The following is a 19,989-nucleotide window of genomic DNA, read 5'->3' as shown; positions in this document are numbered from 1 at the left end:
CCTTTGGGTACTATTGAATAGCTGCCCAGATTTTCCCAGTATACATTGATACAAAGATGATAAGGCAGCTTATTTGGTGTAGATGCAAAAACATAGCTGACAGATGGTTGTGTTGTAGAAAAAAAGCTGATGTGTGGGTATGATTAAAACATTTATTGTAATCAGTTCAGATGATTGTGACAAAATGGTTACAAAACATAATTATACTTATAGAACGGATGTGCACTAATATGGGATCTGAGTTACCCAGGAAAGAATTTTCTGTAGTATCTGGCTGGTGAATCTTGCCCATATGCTCAGGGTTTAGCTGATGGCCATATTTGGGGTCGGGAAGGAATTTTCCTCCAGGGCAGATTGGAAGAGGCCCTGGAGGTTTTTCGCCTTCCTCCGTAGCATGGGGCACGGGTCACTTGCTGGAGGATTCTCTGCTCCTTGAAGTTTTTAAACCATGATTTGAGGACTTCAATAGCTCAGACATAGGTGAGAGGTTTTTCGCAGGAGTGGTGGGTGAAATTCTGTGGCCTGCATTGTGCAGGAGGTCAGACTAGATGATCATAATGGTCCCTTCTGACCTAAATAAATATGAATATATACAGAAATATGAATAATACAGTGGCTTAAATTTTCAAAAGTGACTGATTTTGGGTGCCCGTGTTTTTGGGTGCCCAGTTTGAAACATGTTAGAGCCTGATTTTCTGTGGGCAGGTGCTCAGCTCTTCTGAAAATCAGGTTCCCTTAAGCTGTCCAAAACTTGAGGTGCCCCAAATCACTAGTCACTCTTGAAAATGTAGACTAATGACTTCATGTTCCTGACTTTCTCAGGACAGGCCTTTCATTTCTAAATGGGACTTTCCTGTCATGGTATTGGGGCTCAGAGGAGATTGGAGGAGTTTCACCCTCTTCACAGATTTGTTAATATTTAAATGAGACCATTATATTTGAGAAGTGCAGGGGTAGTAACCTAGAAGTGTGTTCCCTTTTTTTTTTTAATTGAAACAAAGCTGCTGTCTTACAGCTCTAATCAAATGAGAAGAACCATATCTTTTTTCCAAACAAACTAACACTAAGTAGACATGTTGGAATGCTTTATCATTTCATGCCTTATTTATTTATTCATATAAAATTATCAGTGCAACACAGTACTCAAGGGAGATATTAAGATGTATTAAGATTCTGAGCTGTTTCTGGAATGCTTCTTTCAAATTATTTTTAAAAAGCACAAGTTGGAGCTAGTCAAATTTTGTTAATATTTTTGACAATGTTTTTTGACAGAATCTATTTGGATTTTGGCAGATTTTTGACTGATGGGGTTTTTTTTAAATAAATACTTTTGGTTGTGGAAGAATCCATTTAGTTTTTTGAGCCCCACACCCACCTTTTCAGGAGGGAAAAGAAGGGGGGTTTTTTTTGGTTTTTTTTTAAAGTGTGATTTTCCCTCTCTGTCTTTTCCAATGGCAGGAAAAAGTGAGGGAAGAACAATTAAACTGCTAAATGCTAATCTTGTTGTTTCAATTTAATTTAAAAAATTGAAAATTTTCAGGAATTAAATTTCAAATTACAAAATTTTCGAATTACAAAATGTTTGTTGAAATTTTTTTAAATGTTCTCTAGCTCTAACTGTAGTTTGAAAAGAGAGCATGGTGTTTTCTTTTTTTTCTTATGCTATAAAAGCAGCCGAAGTCTCACAGAGACCATGATCTTCTACCACATTATAACACACACAATTTTGTGGGTTTTGATAAAGGGACAAACCCTGTCCTTTTCATATCTAAAAGTGGACCATTGTGGTTCCACAACATAAGATTGGGGAAATGTTGGGACCCTGTAGGTCCATACCCGACACTTGCTGTGGAGCACAGCTCCTTTGAGGGCTCCCTGTGTTCCACCATGCTGAAGGTGTGATGCCACTGGATCTGTGGCTATGCAGGGCAGGTGGATCTGTGGCTATGCAGATCAATTTGCTACCGCCCCTGCACCCACGGGGATGGAGAAGAGTTCCAAGGACATTATTGCAACCTTGAGGCTTTTGTAGCAATAATAGAATTGCTCTGTTTTTACTTTGCAGCTATAGGATGATGATTCTGTCTGTAAAAAACCCTCTTGCCATGAGTTCTCTCTGTTTCCTCAGCCCAGTGGTGCAAGTACAGCAGTATGGTCCAATACACCATACCACTAAGATATTTATAGCCGGTACTCTGTACTGGAAAGACACAGGAGGAGCAGAACATGGGGCTGCCAGCAGCTCCTCCGGCGTGGCTGTACTGCCCCCAGCCCTTCCACGCAGCTGCGTCTCCTGTCTGGGGTCTGTATAGCCCAGCCGGAGGACAGGGCTGGGGGCGGGGTACAGCTGCACTAGAGGAGCTGCCAGCATGGGGCCTCCCAGCATCCCCACAGTCTGCTCCTTTAGGTGCTGTGGTTCCAAAGAGCCCTGTGGTTCAGAAGTCTCCGGTGCAGTGGGAGGAGAACAGAGCCCCACCCACAGGTAATGTGGCATGGATCATGGGGAGGGGCCGGGGAGAGCACGGGGCTCTGGGCTGGGGGCGGGGAGGGGTCATGTGGGGAGGTCACATGCCCCTCCTTTAGCTGGTGCCCCCCTTTTGTGTCCCTTCCATGAGTGCAGCGTACTGGTAAGAAATGAATTCTACTTGCACCACTGCCTCAGCCCAATTGCTTGATTTGGTGAAGGGGACAGATTTGCCTCACAGGCAGGAAAGGGGTAAAATCTGAAGTGAATCAGGTGAAAAATTGCTACCCAGAGGACTGAAATGAAGATTGATGTGGCAGCAGCAATAGTTTGTGGAAAGCTCTCGGCCATCAACTGTGGGAAAAAAAACTGTCTGAGGCATAATGAGTAACTGCTATGTACTTGGAAGTAAATATTAAAACAGTAACAGTACTAATGATGATGGGCAATCACTCGTTACCAAGTATGATCATCTTCCATGGGAGTTATGGGTCCTCAGGTGGCTAATAAGGCCAATCCTTGAACTACAAGTTCTATTGCAATGTGGGCAGATGTTTTCAGGCTTAGCAGGAGGCAGTTGACCATGACTGGAAGTCAGTCTTTCCTTCCTTCTGCACCTCTTGTCCTCTTCAGCTTGTTGGCAAACAAGTTCAAAATGCAGGGACCATCATGTAGGACTTCACTCCATTTTGAGCGATCCTGGGCAAGTGTCTCCCAAGTGTCAATGTCAATATTACACTTTTTTAGATTGTCCTTCAGTAAGTCCTTATATCGCTTCCGTTGTCCACCCACGTTACGGTACCCTTCTTTCAGCTGAGAGAACAGAACCTGTTTTGGGAGGCAATAGTCTGGCATCCGGACAATGTGACCAGTCCAGTGGAATTGCTGACGGATGATCATTGCCTCGATACTGGTGGTCTTTGTCTCTTCGAGGACACTAATATTGGTGTGCCTGTCTTCCCATTTGATCTTCAGAATCTTATGAAGGCAGCGTTGATGGTGCCTCTCAAGGACTTTCAAGTGATGTCTATAGGTTGTCCAAGTTTCGGACCCATACAATAGTGTTGGGAAAATAACGGCTTGATAAACAAGAAGCTTGGTGTCTGTTTGAATGTCGTGATCTTCAAAAATCCTGTGCCGTAAACGAGAAAAAGCTACCCTGGCACAGCTCAGGTGATGTTGAATTTCTGCATCAATATCTGCCTTGGATGAAAGATGACTTCCAAGGTAGAGGAAATGATTGACATTCTCCAGTGCCACTCCATTGATTTTGATAGATGGGGCATGTAATACCTCATCTGGAGAGGGCTGATAGAGCACTTTAGTTTTCTTGATATTAAGAGTGAGACCAAGACATGCATAAGCATCGGCAAACACATTCAAGATAGTTTGAATATCTTTCTCAGAGTGCGCAAAGATGGCGTTGTCATTAGCATACTGAAGTTCCACAATAGATGTTGTGGAGATCTTACTCTTGGCTTTCAGCCTGCTAAGCCTGAACAGCTTGCTGTCCATTCTGTAAGTGATTTCAACGCCGGCTGTAAACTTCCCAGCAAGTAGGTAAAGAATGACGGTTATAAAAACCGTAAACGTGGTTGGAGTGATGATACAGCCTTGTTTTACTCTTGTTTGTACTTTGAAAGTGCTGCTCAGAACAGTTGCTTTCATGTTATCATGAAGCAATTTTAGGACATTGCTGTATTTATCAGGACATCCAATCTTAGAGAGTACAGTCCAGAGGGCATGGCAATTCACTGAATCAAAGGCTTTAGTTAAATCAATAAAAGCCATGTACAGTGGTTGGTTTTGCTCCCGACACTCTTCTTGCAGCTGCCGTGTTGTGAAGATCATATCCACAGTTCCACGACATGGTCGGAAACCACTCTGTGACTCCAGTAAAATTTCTTCTGACAGGGTAAGAAGGCGAGTTGCAAGGATCCGTGCCAGAACTTTGCCTGCAGTGGCCAGGAGGGAGATACCACGATAATTTCCACAATCTGCTTTATCCCCTTTCTTGAAGAGGGTGACGATCTGGGCATCCCTCATTTCACTGGGTATCTCCTCCTTTATCCAGATTTTAAGAATAAGCAGGTAAAGCTGCTGAATTAGCTCTGGTCCACCGTCTTTAAAGATTTCAGGGGGATCCCATCTAGACCTGCTGCCTTGTTGTTCTTCATCTGTTTGGTGGCATTGTGTACCTCAAGCAAGTTAGGAGGGTCTCCGAGCTCATCCCTAAACAGTACTAAAGGTTTTTAGGGGAATAGTGGAAAAAATGAAGATAAAACTAGGATGCCTTTTTGGGGTAATGATAAAGACCTTTGTAAAGAGCTTTGATATCTACTGATGAGAATCGGTATAATAAGAGCTGGGTGGTGGTGGTATTAATCATTATTTTTTGTTTGTGGACCATTATGTTGAGCAGATAGTCTTTTGAATTTCTGTGTGTTTAAGATACATTGTTTTAGTGGTTTTTAGTAACTGTATACTTTATTGGTGTCATGAAATTCTTGAGACATCAATAATCAGCCATTCTATGGATCAGAAGTCAGCAACAATGGCGACTTGTAGTTAGAATGACTGATGATTGACATCTCAATAACTCATGAACTTGAATTTATTATAATAACCCTTTGAAGTTAGAAATGTGCTTGTCTGTTGATACAGTGGAAGATAACGGGTTTTTCTGTACAATAAATACATTTTCTACCGCTAACCGAGGAAGTGGACTGTCTAGTTATAAAATGTAATGTTAGAACTGTCTTCCTTAGAATCTAGCCTCTGGCTGTTAAGTATCTCCTTGAGACTGAAAGTTGATTATGTCAGATAATTTCAGTTTTATTAGAATGTAGAAAACAGTATTTTGATACCCTGGTCAATGTGATGACTGCACCAAGGCGAGAAAGTCTGGGCTTGCAGTTCAGGCCTCAACATAAAATAAACCCATATGTCAGGCAGGATTCAAACAGAAACAAGAATGCTTGAGTGTCTTGTAACTCATACTCAATAGGAGTAAATTTCCTACAGCTCTCAGTTCAGTAAGAAACTCACTTCTCTTTTTTTTGGCTCCCAGTAGAACTATACAGTCCTTTTCCTACTGAGTTTATATCCCTGCTCTCTGATAACAAAACTTCCTGGTAGCAATTAGCCTTACAGGTGAGTGACAGTTTCTTGAGGAGAGTGCTGATAGGTGCTACCATTGAGACCTATCTCTCCTCTGGTGTTCTGAACCAGGATCTTACTCCGTTGGTTTGATAGGTCTCATGCAGGGTATAGCTACTCAGTGAGATGCATTCCCTCTTATGTAATTCTGGCTACACTTTAGGGAAGACCAATTTCTCATATTACTGTTGTTGTTGTTTTTATGGCCTCCACAATATACTAGATGCTGCATAACCATGTAGGAAGATACAGCCCCGGCTCTGTAGAGCTTGCAATCTACATAGACATACAAAGGGAAAACAAAAATAAACACGCCCCTGCCCCTCACCCCCTCAGAGACCAAAAGGTGTGGGGTAGCTATGGGACAGTATGACAGAATGTGAAGATCATGTGGCTACTTATGAATGTCTTTAGCATGGGTGTGTTTGGGGTTGAAATGGAAGAGGAGATGGAACAAGAACGGGAAAAAGGGAGCAGCATTAATGTTTTTCGGTTTTCTTATCTAAAATAGTCTTACATATAGAACATCATTTTACAGTATCTTCCCAAGAAAAGAAACACATGGGAACTTTGTACTTGATTTCACAGGGAGCAAGATTGGGACATTAATGAAGGAAAATGGTCATCTATTATGTGCCTTTATTTAATATGTCCACATTTGAATCAGTTGAAGCAAAATGTTCAAATTTCATTTCCTAGCAGTTTATTCCTCCTTCCCCAGTTTTCTTCTTCTATTCCAAGTCTTTCATTGGGATATATGTATTTTAGCCCCTATACAGCATCTAGTTTTCATTGAAGGTTCTGCTTTTTAATCAGTTCTCCAAGAATTCAAGATTCTCCCACTCTTGGGATAAGTGCACTCAGAACCTTCTGGAAAGCAGCATTTGTTGGGTCAGTATCCTTCTCCACCTTCTGGAGGTGTAAAAGGCAGGGTGACCTCAAACAATCTTTCCCTGTACCTTTTAACTGTTGAAGGCCCTGTGAGCTGGGAGCCTACTCAGGCCCAAATTCTCTGCAGGTATAACTCCACTGACTTCATAACGTCTGTATTTTATAAAACCAAATTCTGGGTCAATTTAGACTTTACAGTGTCTCTAGTTTAGTTAATAAAATTTTTAATTAAAAACTCATATCTGATTTTCACAATCTAGACTGTTTTGGCCACCAGAAGCCATCAAAGTAACTTGATTGATTATAGTGATGTTGCAGCAGCAGAGGTTTGGGCACTCACCTAGATACATCCTTTATCACTATTTTTTCCCTTTATTACAAACCTTTTTGCATGCTTTTTTTCCCTTTTAAATAGTATAGTAAGTCACTTCTGTAATATGTGTTTTATTTTTTTTGTCTTTTTAATTGCTGGGCCTGTGCTATGGCATTTCCTTCTTAGGCTGCTTCCCCTTTCTCAGAGTCAGTCTTCCTCTTTGAGTGACTTTTTTCCTAGGGTGTAAATCTAGAGGACATGATCTTGGAGTTGTTTGTTTATTTACTGTGGTAAATAATTTAATCATTTTTTCCTATCTTAGTTTGCTGAGACATAAAGAGACAAGGCTCGTCTTAAAGCTTCTGCTGAGCAAAAATCTAGATCGATAAGATCAGGTGAAGAGTTTTAATGAAATTTGTAATTAACCAAATTAGAAACGCTGAATTCAGATTTGGCCCAGCATTTAGGTTTTATAAGAAATAAGGTTCCTCAAAACCTCAGATAATAAAATTGTTTCCAGTTAAATATGCTAAGGGATTTTTAAACAAACATTTTCTTGTAGTGTTTTTGTCCACACATTGTTACATTGGTGTTACAGTATGAGTCAGAAATGGAAAATGAATAGATTAATTTTTGTTTGACTTTTCACTGAGAGAAGTGCCAAAAGAAAATAAGTTAAATAATGAAGAAAGATTCACAAAAAATATTTCATTTCTATCAAGCTAAGGTGGACAAAGGTCACGTTAAGAGAGACTTTTATTCTAATTGATGACATTAAGCTTTTATTTCAAAGAAGATCTGCTGGCAGAAGCACATGCTTTTGTTATTGTGTTGGCATACACGATCATTAATATATGAGTATAACAAATCAGATGTTCAGAATTTTGCCTCCATGTGACAAAAAAATAGCCAAATGGTTTACCTTTAGGAGTAAATTCAGTGAGATTTTTTTTTTTTTTTTGTGGGAACATAGGAATATGGGAATTGAAGTCACCTCACAGTTCACTGCATCTGGTCCTGTTATTGCAGGCAACTCCATTTTACTATCCAGTTCCTAAATTTATCAAGATCAGTTTTAAAACTAGGTAATTACACCCTACTGCCTAAGTAATATCAGCATCTAAATGTTCTGTACACACAGACAACTTATTCGTGTCCGTAAGAGCTGATTACTTATTCATGTCTGTAAACACAGGCTGAGGTGGCCAATATGGCTTACTGCTTTGAAGGCTGGCCTTGCAATGAGGTCAAGTGACTTTCCCCACTTGCTTATTTGGGATTAGAATACAAAATCTGCCTGCCACCTAGTTACTGGTTTTAACTAGTAAGCCACGTTATTGTCAAGTTTCTGTGTGTCTATTTTGTGTTTGCACACAAGACTTATCTTTCTCATTTTAGATGAGAAAACACTTTCTTTGTCCACTGAACTTCTAAAATATAATTTTCTAAAGTTTTTGGTGACAGTAATATTGTTGTTCTGTACCGTAACTGTCATGTCACATGAACTTGTAAAATTTTTTTTTGAATTTTTCCTGCTGTTTGTACTTTCATTTGCCTCCAAGGGATAGGACTCACTGAAGGCTCTAGCCTGCCATGCATACTGATTCCTTATGCAGGCTAAAACTCCCATGGATTTATGGGTAAATTTAGACTGCAGGATTTGTCCCTAAATTAACAGTCATTAATATGGTCTTTGTATATCCTATTCCTTATCTTTGAGGTAGTTTATGAAGATCTTTCTGTCTAGGTGATTAACCTTCCTATGTGTTCCATTAAAATATGCAAAAAGAATTTGGAATGATACATGGTCTTTTAAAATTCTTTTTATTTACCTCGTTTCCTTATTTTTTAAGCAAATATGCCCGTTTATCCATTATACACTTCTACTTCTACTGTGCTATTTAGGTACACCTTAACAGTAGAATGTTTCTTTAATGACTTCCTATTTGTTAAATAAATACTGTGTAATGTTAAGAAATTGCTCAATACTTTTATTGATATGTGAAATTCTTTTTTTTGGTAATTGTTTTTTGTTTTGTTTGCAGAATGCTCTTTTTAGTTGCATTAACAGAAACGAGAGTAAGTATTCTCTATATAGTTAAATTTATTAATGTTTATTTTTGTCCATTTTTATTTTCCCTTCTGTATTCTTAGTATTTACACCCCTACACCTGCAAGGGATGGGGGGAGGGAGGGAGCACATGAGTAAAGTTATATGCTTAAGTGTTTGCAGGATCAGGCTTTGTGTGTATTTTTGTATATATATTTAGTTTAGATGTGAATGTGTATATCTGTTTATCTTCTCTAATTTTTTTTATTACTGGGGCATTTGAACAGTTTCTTCGAAGCTTATCTGTTTCTGCTACTTTTACTCCATTTTATGATTTAAAGTGAAAAATAAGTAACAGGCATAGATGAAACTTCAATCAACAAAGTTACTGTCTTGCTACAAATGTCTCTATTAGTAGAAAAAGGATGGAGGGGAAGAAATGAAAAAAGTTACACACATGGAATTCTCTCTTGATAAAACATTTCCCAGGAAGTGTGTCTGTGTATTTAATAATGTGGGAACAAATATTTTACGTGAATGAGCCAGATTTATTGCATCTCTTGTTTTTTGAATTGGGGTGTAACCTTTTATAACTTTTATGTTGAAATGTCCCCAATTAATATTAAGTTCTTAAAGATAAGAGTGCAATAAAACCCAACTTACTTTTCAGGTTCCAACATCTAGGTCGGTTACAGAAAAATTATTTAGATCACTGATTGACACTTTGATAAAAACCAACCTTTATTTAAAAGGAAAATGATTAATTAAACAAACAGGCATGCAGTTATCTCTTATACAATACAACAATTATACTTACACTTTTTTATCTTTGAGTTTATTAATCGGTGATCAGTCCACTGACTGAAGTAAAGTTTTATATTCCTGGAACCTAATGGTATCCTTTTTTGTTACTCGGAGCGTTCTTGCAATTTAGCAAAACTACTCCTTTTATAATCTGTTATAATACTAATTAACATTAAACTGCACCATAGCATAATTATAGTTCTGCCACCTCCTTATTGGCTCTTTACATACACATTCTTTAAATTAACATCTGGGCCAAAGTCCTTCCCATACTATCAATACAGATAGCATTTTAATAAAACATTCACAATTCTTAAAAACAATAATTAAAAAACTTGCTCAAGCTTGTTATAAACAAAGCATAACGGTAACATTACCCTGGGTCATCTTCTTGCTAACTTTTACTTTCCCATAAAACTTTATCTCCAATTTATCTCTAACTTTCTCACACTAGCGACTTCCGTTTTCCAGACCTCTCTACACTTAGGTCCAAAACCTGACTTCTGTTTATTTCTTAATCTAAGCTATCCTATAGGTTACAGGGGTCAGCTGCTCTCTTTAGTCCTTCGTGTCTATATTCTAATTGTACTATAATACATGTATGGTTGTATTACAAATATGTAAAAGCAAAATAACTGAAACTAAAATCTGACTGTGTCACAAAAACTCTCTCTCGAGCCCAAGACTAGCTGTAAGGATTTTTCCACCCTTGGTGAACCCAGAAAATAATGGCCCCTTTACCAGCCTGCAGACACACACAATTTCCATGCCTCTGATAATTATTTTAGTAGAGTTTTCAAAAATGGGGTCCTTCTTTAGAATAGTAGTATGAATATCATTCTAAGTCTTTAAGTGAATTTATTGATGGAGTACGTATGTTCTTTTTCCTATATATTTGTTTCTGTGCACAGGAACACATAGTTTTTTTTTTTTCATGTGTTTCCAGTGGGATCAGTTTGTTGCAGTTATGCAGGACATCATACAAACTGCCGGGAATATTGTCAAGCAATTTTTCGGACAGACTCTTCTCCTGGTCCTTCACAAATAAAAGCAGTTGAAAGTTACTGTGCCTCTATTAGTCCTCAGTTAATACACTGCGTGAACAACTACACACAGTCATATCCAATGAGAAACCCTACAGATAGTAAGTAAAACATTATAAATGTTTATAACATTCCAAAATAAAAAAATAATTGTATTGAAATGGAATATACAATGCATTGTTAGATTTTGGGGTGAGTGTTATTAATTGTTATAATCTATTAATGCCATAGATCACTTCCTGCTTTTCTTCAGACGGTTCAGTCTGCTAGTATTTAAAACTAAAGAAGCATCTGCTTCTATTGTTGTTGATTTTATTTAAAATGTTTATGAACACGTCATAATGTAAAGCAGCATGGTAAAGAATACATTTGTTGTTGTCATTAGATAGCTGCCAGTGATAGATGACAATTTTTATTCTTTTGAATATTTAGGTTTGTATTGCTGTGACAGAGCAGAAGATTATATCTGCCAAAGTGCTTGTAAAAAGATTCTGATGTCAAAGAAAACAGAACTTGAAATTGTTGATGGACTTATAGAAGGGTGTAAAACAATGCCTCTGCCTCAAGATCCACTCTGGCAGTGTTTTCTTGAGAGCTCAAGGTCTGTTCATCCTGGAGTCACTGTGCATCCTCCTCCTTCAACAGGCCTTGATGGGGCTAAATTGCATTGCTGTTCTAAAGCAAACACTTCCACATGTAGGTCAGTAGCCTTTTCGTTACTCCTCCTTCGTTAGAAACAATTAATAGTGAAAATGCTCCAGAAGCTGCCCAGGTAACAGATGTTCTCATTCAAGTATCAAATTGGGGTGGTTTGTAGAAATTCAGCAAATTGGCTCCTCTCCATGGTGTCCGTCATCTTGTGCTCCAGTTTTAACTTTCATGAAACAATATCTTTCAGGCTAGAGCTACTCCTTTTATCTTAGGTGAGTACCAACCAAATTTTGGAGAAACACCCAATGAATATGCTGTATCCATGCTGGCTGAGTGCAGTGGCAGATATTGGGGCAGGATGAAGTGGGGCATTTAGTTGCTGATAAGAATTAATGGGGGAAGAATAGCTTAAAGCTTCAACTACATATATTTTTCCAATTTGACCCACCACAAATATATGCTTGAAAAACTTGCCAATATGGCCTTCACCAGCAAAAGCTGTGTAGTGATTCTGAACTAGAACTGAGCAAACAGTTCATAACATATAATGTATTCTAATGGCATGAGTTTTTTCTAGTCTCATACGTTCATACACCATTTAATGCTTGAATAATTAATTTTTAATTATTAAAATGTTCTTATGTTCTTAAAATGATTCATGAATTGAATCAATTAAACATAACTGTTGTGTAGTTTGTGACATAGGTTACCTAAATTATTGTACAGATTATGTAGTAATTTATAACAATCCCAGTTTACCCCATTGGAGAGCTAAATCATCCAGTAAGATTACAGAAACAATACTATATAACCTAAGCAACTATCAGTAGTGTCAGTTATGAATTTTACAATCATTAACAATTTGAAATTTGCTTGTGGCAGATATTCAGGCTAAAAAATCTGTTTTGTAAACATTTGCAATAATAAAGATTAAGTGTGTTAATGTGCACAGAAAGCAGACCCCAAATGGTTGCAGTAAAATGAAAATTCACTTTTGAATTCAATATATATTTCGAGATTTTTTTTTGGTCTACTTGCTTGGATCTTCTCTAAATGTTCCATTCCCTTTTCCCTCTGTATTTGATTGTCATCTGGTTATTTATTAAATTTGGTTAAAACTGTAGGTATAGCAGGTCAAGGTTTCAATAATAAGCCACTGTTTCTTTCAAAATTAAACGCTTGCCTGCAAAGCCGCTTAATTTACTGTGTAAAATCTAAGCTCAGCAAGAGATTACCCATTTGCAGATTTTATGAGCAAAACTGATTCGGACATTTAGAAGATTTTTTGCATGTATTTAAAAAAAAACCACAAAAAACCACCAACAACTTTTCGCCGGTATCTGTTTTGGGGTTTTTTGGAATTCATATGATTCAGAAACACCTTCAGTGCTATAAATGAGTTTAGCCTTAGTGTTTTCACTTTATTTTAACATGTGTTTGGGAGAAGACTCAAATACCTGAAAGATACTATGCCTATGGCTAATTTTATGATTTTTCATTAGGCTTTCAGGCTGTGATGTTAAAAGAACATTATTAAGGTTGCAGAGTCAAGCAGTCAAAAGTTAGGAAATGCCAGAAATAAGGTTGCTTGTACAACCTTAAGTTTTGTATGTAAGAGGATGCTCTGTGGGGATGGTGCATGCACAGTCTGGTCGGCACTAGAAATGTAAAACACTTGAGCATGTTCTGTCAGCAATTTTAGCTGATAAAACCGAAGAAATCTACTGAGCATGCGCAAACTGTAATTTTTTTTCAATGGCTTGTAACTTTGCAAAATTTGGGTGAATTTTCACGGAGATGGCAAAATAGACAACCCTGATAGAAAGGTCACCTCTCTAGCCAAATTTCAAGTCCCTGCTCCAAAGCATGCAGGCGCTAGAGCTGTTCACACAAAAAAAGGTCACCAGAGTTTAATGTGGGTAGAACAATGTGTTCCCCCTCCCCTCAATCTCGTTCTCTGAACAGCCAAACTGTTTTGACTGAAATTTTCTAAAAAAAAATTCTGCCTGAGGGAGACCTAAAATATGTAAAATTTCATCCCAAATGGATATGTTTGACAAAGTTATAAGCAACTGAAAACAGGATCTTATAGTGGGAGGTATGTCCTGGAATTATGCAATGCTGCTTCTCCTCCAAGATAGAACAATACAGTGCAGAACAATCAATATGGTATCTCTTTTGTTATTTACTTAATTTGATGATAAATTCTCAATTTATTTTAGTCTGCCTTCAGTTTTTCAATATGCTGCAGATTTTTATATTTCAATGTGAATTGTATTGCAGTCATCTGGGAGGGGAAGCTGGAGGTCTTGACAGCTGGGTAAGGGACAACTGTAGTGTTTGCCACCCAGGATGTGTGTAAAATGGTGTGGGTATTTTTGGACCATGAAAACAGCTGAACTTTCTTAAGCTTTGGGTACTGGGGGAAGACAGACATCTTCTCTTGCTCCCCATTTTGGACACGAGTGCATATAATCTGAAATTGAGCAATGGGGTTAGACATTTTTCCCTCCTTATTGCCATCTGAGTTACCACCCACAGAAATGAGTGGGCGATTCTACCTCAGAGTTACTGTTTCAGGCTCTCTGCAAACTTCAGTAGGTATCTTTGCATTGGTTGTACCCACTTCACATTTTGACATTTTCTTCACAAGCATCACAGCTAGAGGGTTACTTTGCTATTTAAATGAAAGCTCCTCACTTTGGAGAACACCTGAATGGTCTGTCTGCAGCCACATATTGGGCCCAATCCTGCAAACTGTCTGGATGTCAAAAACTTCAGTGAGAATTTTGAAGGATGTGGGCTTTCATGATGAGGACCTGTAGTTTCTTTTTGTATGGTACAAGACTTCTGAAAAATTGCTTTTATTTTAATGTGTTTTTCAGGGAGTTGTGCACTAAACTTTATAGCACAAGCTGGGGCAATACACAGAGTTGGCAAGAATTTGATCGCATTTGTGAGTACAGCCCAGTTGAAGTTTCCATGTTGACCTGTTTAGCAGACGTTCGAGAACCTTGTCAGCTGGGCTGTAGAAATCTCACTTACTGCACTAATTTTAATAACAGGTAGGATAAATGCATTAAATATTTCATAAAGGAATTCCTGTGTGTTGAGTAAATGTTTTTCAGATTTATATTCTGCATGTTGTAGGTTTTTTTCCCCAAAGATTGTTTTGTAATCAGATAGTGACTTTTTATTTAATTATTAAAGTAAAATATTTTTAGAAAGGCTCTTGAGAAAGTGTTTAATTTTGAAACACAAAGCACACTTCAGAAAGACATACTCAGTGCTATCATGATGCGGCTGATTGGAATAAAAGTTCATGTCTATAGTAAAATCTTGCTACTTGTTTTCCCGACTGTTCATTGTACAGACAAATAGACGTTGCTTGCTCATTGTTGTTTTGTTTTAGATATGTGTCTAGTTCTAGATAAGTATCTATTTCTACACATAAGAATACAGTTTCCACAAATGTTCTTAAAATTGCTGTGCCATTTATGAAACAAAACCTGGACCTTTTTTTATTATTTTCATGATTTTCTTTAGTTTGAAATATTTCAGAGACCAAATTGTCAATTTATAAATAAACCTTCAGTTCTTAAAAGCAAAAAAGCTGGGTTATCTTAAATACTGTATACTGTATATTGCAAAATGTAGCCAAAATACATAGTTTTTCATGTTACATTTTAAAATTTTCCTGAGAGAGCATTAGAATGTCTCATAATGATCTCTTCTTTTTCAGAATTCTTATTCTTTCAGAAATATAAAAATCAGAGTTGTATTCAGGCAGCTTTTTAAAAAAGAATTTGAATTTTCCCAGCAGATTGTGATGGTGGTGAATATGCTCTGAAAGAATATGAATGTATACATTTTTAACCTTGTCCCTTATTTAGTTTTAATATATATGTAAAAATAAGGTACAAGGTCACTAATGAATATATCAACAATTTTAAATGTGTATATGGAAAGTCTGTCACTGAATTAGATCCCTCCAACTTTGTCTAGGAATTACAGATAATGATATAGACACAACAGGTGAAATCGTTTGAACACTTTATTTTCTCATTTTTATTACTTTTAAGGTAGCTTCTCGAAATTATTTTTAAAAATCATTTCCTTTCAGGCGTTCACAATTGTCTTTTATACCATTAATGACACATAGCATAGGGTTGTAGAATTTGTTGTATAAAGTAAATTTATTTTTCCCTGCTGTATAAAGATGCTGTATTAACTTTTTCCTTTAAGACCAACAGAACTTTTTAGAAGCTGCAATGCTCAGTCAGATCAAGGAGCCATGAATGACATGAAGCTTTGGGAGAAAGGAAGTATTAAGATGCCATTTATAAACATTCCTGTTCTTGACATTAAAAAATGCCAACCAGAAACATGGAAGGCAATTGCTTGCTCACTGCAGATTAAACCTTGTCATAGTAAATCTAGAGGAAGTATTATCTGCAAGTAAGTACATTCATAAGTCTTTTTAACTTCAGTAGTTTTTCAGTTTACATATAAACCAAAACCACAATCTACTATAGTACTGGGTTTGACTTGTGTTAGAAAAGGCAAACACAGAAGGAATGTGATACTGAATAGTTGATGTACTTCCAGTAAAGTCAATGGGAGTTGAAAGTTCTAAGCCCTTACTTGAATAGGGTGTAGAGAAGAATCTCTTCATGTTTCTATTATAAAGATCATTTTTCAGGTTTTTACATCCTGCTTTACCTATATAAATAGACAAGACAGAGGTTGGAAGGGCAACCAGTGGTGCAGAAGAGACTTGTACAAGGTCACACAGCATATCAGTGTAACAATTGTCTTCTGATTCTCAGGAAAGTGTACTTTCCACTAGACCGTTCTGCCTCTCCTAGACAGACTAAATTATATATATTATATATAACCATTTCTCTGCGAGGCTACTGCCTGTCTGTTTTTCTTTGATCCCTGCAATGCTTGAATTGGGGGAGAGTGGAAACTCTTCATCTCCTACCTGAGTTGCATTCAGTACAGTTATATATTCTCTCTTTTTTTTAGTGATGTGATCATCCTCTTTTCTCTTTCCTGGTGTGGGGGTTTGCAGTCAAATGTAGGACAAGTAACAAAGCATAATTTACTAACCTTCAAATTCAGTTTTTCCCCCCATTCTTTTATTTGATTCTCGGTCTCCTTTCATCTCTCACTTTCTTTTAAATAACATTTTCTTCCTCTTCTTTTTCCATTGTTTTCTTTCCCCTTTTGTTGTTTTCCTGTTCTCTTTTTCTGTCCCCATGCTTTCTCTCCAACATAATCTTTTTTCTCTGTCATTAGCTTCCTTATTTCCCCACATATATGAATAACTTTTCAGTTTTCTTAATCGCTCTTGAGGGAGCACAGTTTGTATTTTCCGGCTGGTATTGGCTTCTGGATCCTCTGTGGATGCTTTCTGGGTGGTATCACCAATGGGTACCATAATTCCCACACAAATGGTGCTGGATGAGTCGTCTTGTCCTAGTTCTCACCCTTTCCAATCATTAGGAGTGAAAGTGAGAAGTGGGCCACATCAATAGTAAAGGGGAAAAAAACCCGCCTCTGACAGGAGCAGCAAAGGAAGACACAACCATTCTTTTTGAGCTCCACATGCATGCTAAGTATGTGGAGGGTTGTGACACTCTTCGCAGAGCACCCAGAACCATAAGCCATTGTGTTACCTCTCTGCAGCAGCAAGAGTGAGTTTTTCTGGGGCTTAAACTATGTGTCCGCTCCTTGCCACACCAGTCTGTCCATCTCACCACCAAACCAGTGAAAAGGTTCCCGAGTTTCCCAGTCCCTCTCACTGAACACTCACAGAAATTAAGTTTTCTGCCCCCAAGGAGACAGTGCACGTGCCCACCTGTTGGTTTAGCTGAGGACTTACACTTTACTTCATTATAACAGCACTGAGATGATTTATAGTAAAAGTAAGAGTAAATGTATTAATAAAGAACATCGATTTAAGTGATACTAAGCAAGAGAAAAGGAGACAGGTATGGTTACAAACAAAACAAAATAAAACACACTTTCTAGTGTTTAAGCCGTAACTTTAGCAAGCTACAACTTGGTTTAAACAGCTTTCTCACTTACTTCAAGATACTGGCATCATCATCCTTTGGGTAGGAGAATCCAGCGGTCACAGAATGAGAGGATGTTGGCTCTTTGTCCTCTAAGTGATGGATTACTAGAATGTCTTTTTCCTCCCCTTGTATTTTCCAAAGTCTATAGTCTTTGTCTAAAGAGCCAAGACTTCCTAGGGTTCAGAGTCTGGTGCTTCCCCTGGTATGCTCATCCAGGTGTTTCCTCCAGCTGCTGTTAGCCTAATTGCTTTTTTTCCTTATATGTAAAGGTACTTTCTTTGTTCTCTGCCTGTAATGCCTGTAAATCCACACTCTCCTTCAAGTGATTGCACATGTCCATTCCACTGTAAATGTTTGTGTGCGTCAGTGCACAGTTGTCAGAGAGTTTTTACCCTTAGCATTACCCATCGGTGGCCTCAGCGCCCTCTGCTGTCTCATGCACATCACACAGACATAGAAGGCCAAGGTACCCTACGCCTGCTTAGTTCCTGCTTAGTTCCTTCCTACTGCCTGTAATAGTTGTTGGAGCTCCCTGTCCTTCTGCAAGTTTTTTCTCAATACCTTTTTATTGTACCCATGTTTAGTTGAGTTAGTAAAATAAAAATAACAAAGTTGTGTTGTTTTGGTTCTGGCACCCAGTTTTGATACCAGCCCCAGAACTGGAGAGATGCTGCGCTCTGAGTTTCAAGGCCCGCCATTCTTGCGGTAAGGCTATGCCTGATAGTGACCCTCACCCCAGCTGCCTTAATTGCTTGGAGGAGGCTCATGGAAGGAAAATGTGGCATTTGTAACAACTTTAAGCCCTGTTTGAAAAAAGACAGGGAAGCCAGGTTAAAATGTCTGCTGATGGAATCAGTTCTGAGGTCTCCATCTGAGCCCTCTACCTTGGTCCCTGAACCAAGGACCTCTGCGTCTGTCAGTAGTGCATCTCTGGCATTATGAGTTCCACGAAGCAGATCAGTATCACCGGTGCTGAAGAAGAGGCATTGGAAATTGGACTTAGTGCTAGAGTCATCAAAAGACTTGAAGAGAATGAGCTCTTCGAAAGACTCTGGAGTGCATGCAAAGAGGAAGTGCTTCTTGGAGCACACCTCTAAACAAAGGAGTTCGTTGACTGCAAAGCACAGTGTGGCCCTGTCGAGACCAGCTTCAGAAGCACCTTAATCAGCAACTTCTCACACCACACTACTGCAGAGTGTTCTCCTGGTACAATCAACTCCTGAGGCATTTGAGCCTGCAAGAGAGTTGGTGAATCTCTCAGTTGTGCCATCACCAGAAGTTCAAGAGACTCACCTGGCACTGTCTCCAAAGGTACCACCTCCAGCAACTTCACCTAAGCATTGAGCAGCTCCATTGCACATGGCCACCAGGGTACCAGTGAGGCTGGTACTGTCCAGGAAAAAGCTGCAGGTAGTATCCCAAGATCCCCTTTCTTCAGAGCTTGAGCCTCCTTCTGCGGTACCAGTGGGTCTTTGTCCTCATCAGACTCTGAAGTTGGATCCTATGTATCCCAGCTTAGTCATTCACCTCAGGAGGACTATGTTACCTGCCTGCCCTGGTTTCTGCCTGAGTACCAGCAGGGAGCTTATAGGGGGGACCCTTGGGCTACTCATAGTTGGGGTTGGGGGCTGTACCAGTGGCCCTTTTAGAACCTGTGGGGTTTCCCTCCCAATCAAGAGCATCCATACAGCCCTCTCTTCTCCATCTATTGAGTGTCAGGAACATCGTTCCCACAAGCACCATAGCGTTGGTACCAAGTTTGACACTCAGGAGAGTCACGATCCGTCTCTCGAATAGCTGCAAGAGGAGCAGGAACTGAATCTGCTCTGGTATCATTAGCATTCTCTTCCTCATCCCCAGATGAGGCAATTGTAATGGAGCCTATTTCTTTACCTCTGAATTATTTTAAGACTCCTCAAGAGCCGTGGAGGAAGATGGCTATGGCCCTAGATATTCATCCACAGGAGACCCAGGAAAAATCCCACAAGCTGGTGGACATTCTGACATCTGTGGCTCCAGCTGAGCCTACCAAGATGTTAGATGTTATGTTAGAGCCTACCAAGATCCTCTATCAGACCCCAGCTTCCCTGCATCCAACTGCAAAAAGAGTGGAGACATGGTACTATTTCCCTTCTTAGAAAGCTTTGCTGGGATGCTACAATTTCACCCTGTGGGATGCTGTTTCAGAGTTCAAAGACCAACTCTCAGATGAGGTGAAATGAGCTCCTGACTTTAATAGAGGAAGGTGAGCTGGTCATCAGAACAGTTCTGCAGATGAATCAATGGAGCAGATACTGCAGTGCGCAACATGGCCTCTGCTATCATGATGAGACTCATCCTGGTTACACTCTTCTGGCCTCCCTCGAGAGGTGTAACGGACAGTTCGGGACTTACCCTTTAAAGGGCCATTGCTCTTCTCAGAAAAGACTGAGATTCTGCATAGTCTCAGATTCTAGCCGACCCTGAAATCCCTGGGAATTTATACCCCAGCAGGGAAGTGGAAGGCTTTCTACCCTCAACAATCTCAG

At 38.9% G+C, this 19,989-nt stretch overlaps 1 protein-coding gene across 3 annotated transcripts in view; it reads left to right on the top strand.

Moving 5' to 3' along the window:
• The window catches only part of RECK (reversion inducing cysteine rich protein with kazal motifs), a 141,533-nt gene that overhangs the window by 58,873 nt on the left and 62,671 nt on the right, over positions 1 to 19,989 (top strand). For 2 of the 3 annotated variants that reach the window (XM_074945139.1, XM_074945138.1), the window contains 5 exons: positions 8,873 to 8,906; positions 10,628 to 10,825; positions 11,157 to 11,424; positions 14,261 to 14,440; positions 15,621 to 15,833. In XM_074945139.1, the coding sequence (XP_074801240.1) occupies positions 8,873 to 8,906; positions 10,628 to 10,825; positions 11,157 to 11,424; positions 14,261 to 14,440; positions 15,621 to 15,833 (893 nt within the window). Of the gene's footprint in view, positions 1 to 7,149; positions 7,223 to 8,872; positions 8,907 to 10,627; positions 10,826 to 11,156; positions 11,425 to 14,260; positions 14,441 to 15,620; positions 15,834 to 19,989 lie in introns of all 3 variants that reach the window. The other variant, XM_074945137.1, reaches the window with a different exon arrangement.

This window comes from Natator depressus, chromosome 2 (genome assembly GCF_965152275.1).
Source record: "Natator depressus isolate rNatDep1 chromosome 2, rNatDep2.hap1, whole genome shotgun sequence".
Lineage (NCBI taxonomy): Eukaryota > Metazoa > Chordata > Testudines > Cheloniidae > Natator > Natator depressus.
This window is presented reverse-complemented; position numbering and strand designations above follow the sequence as displayed.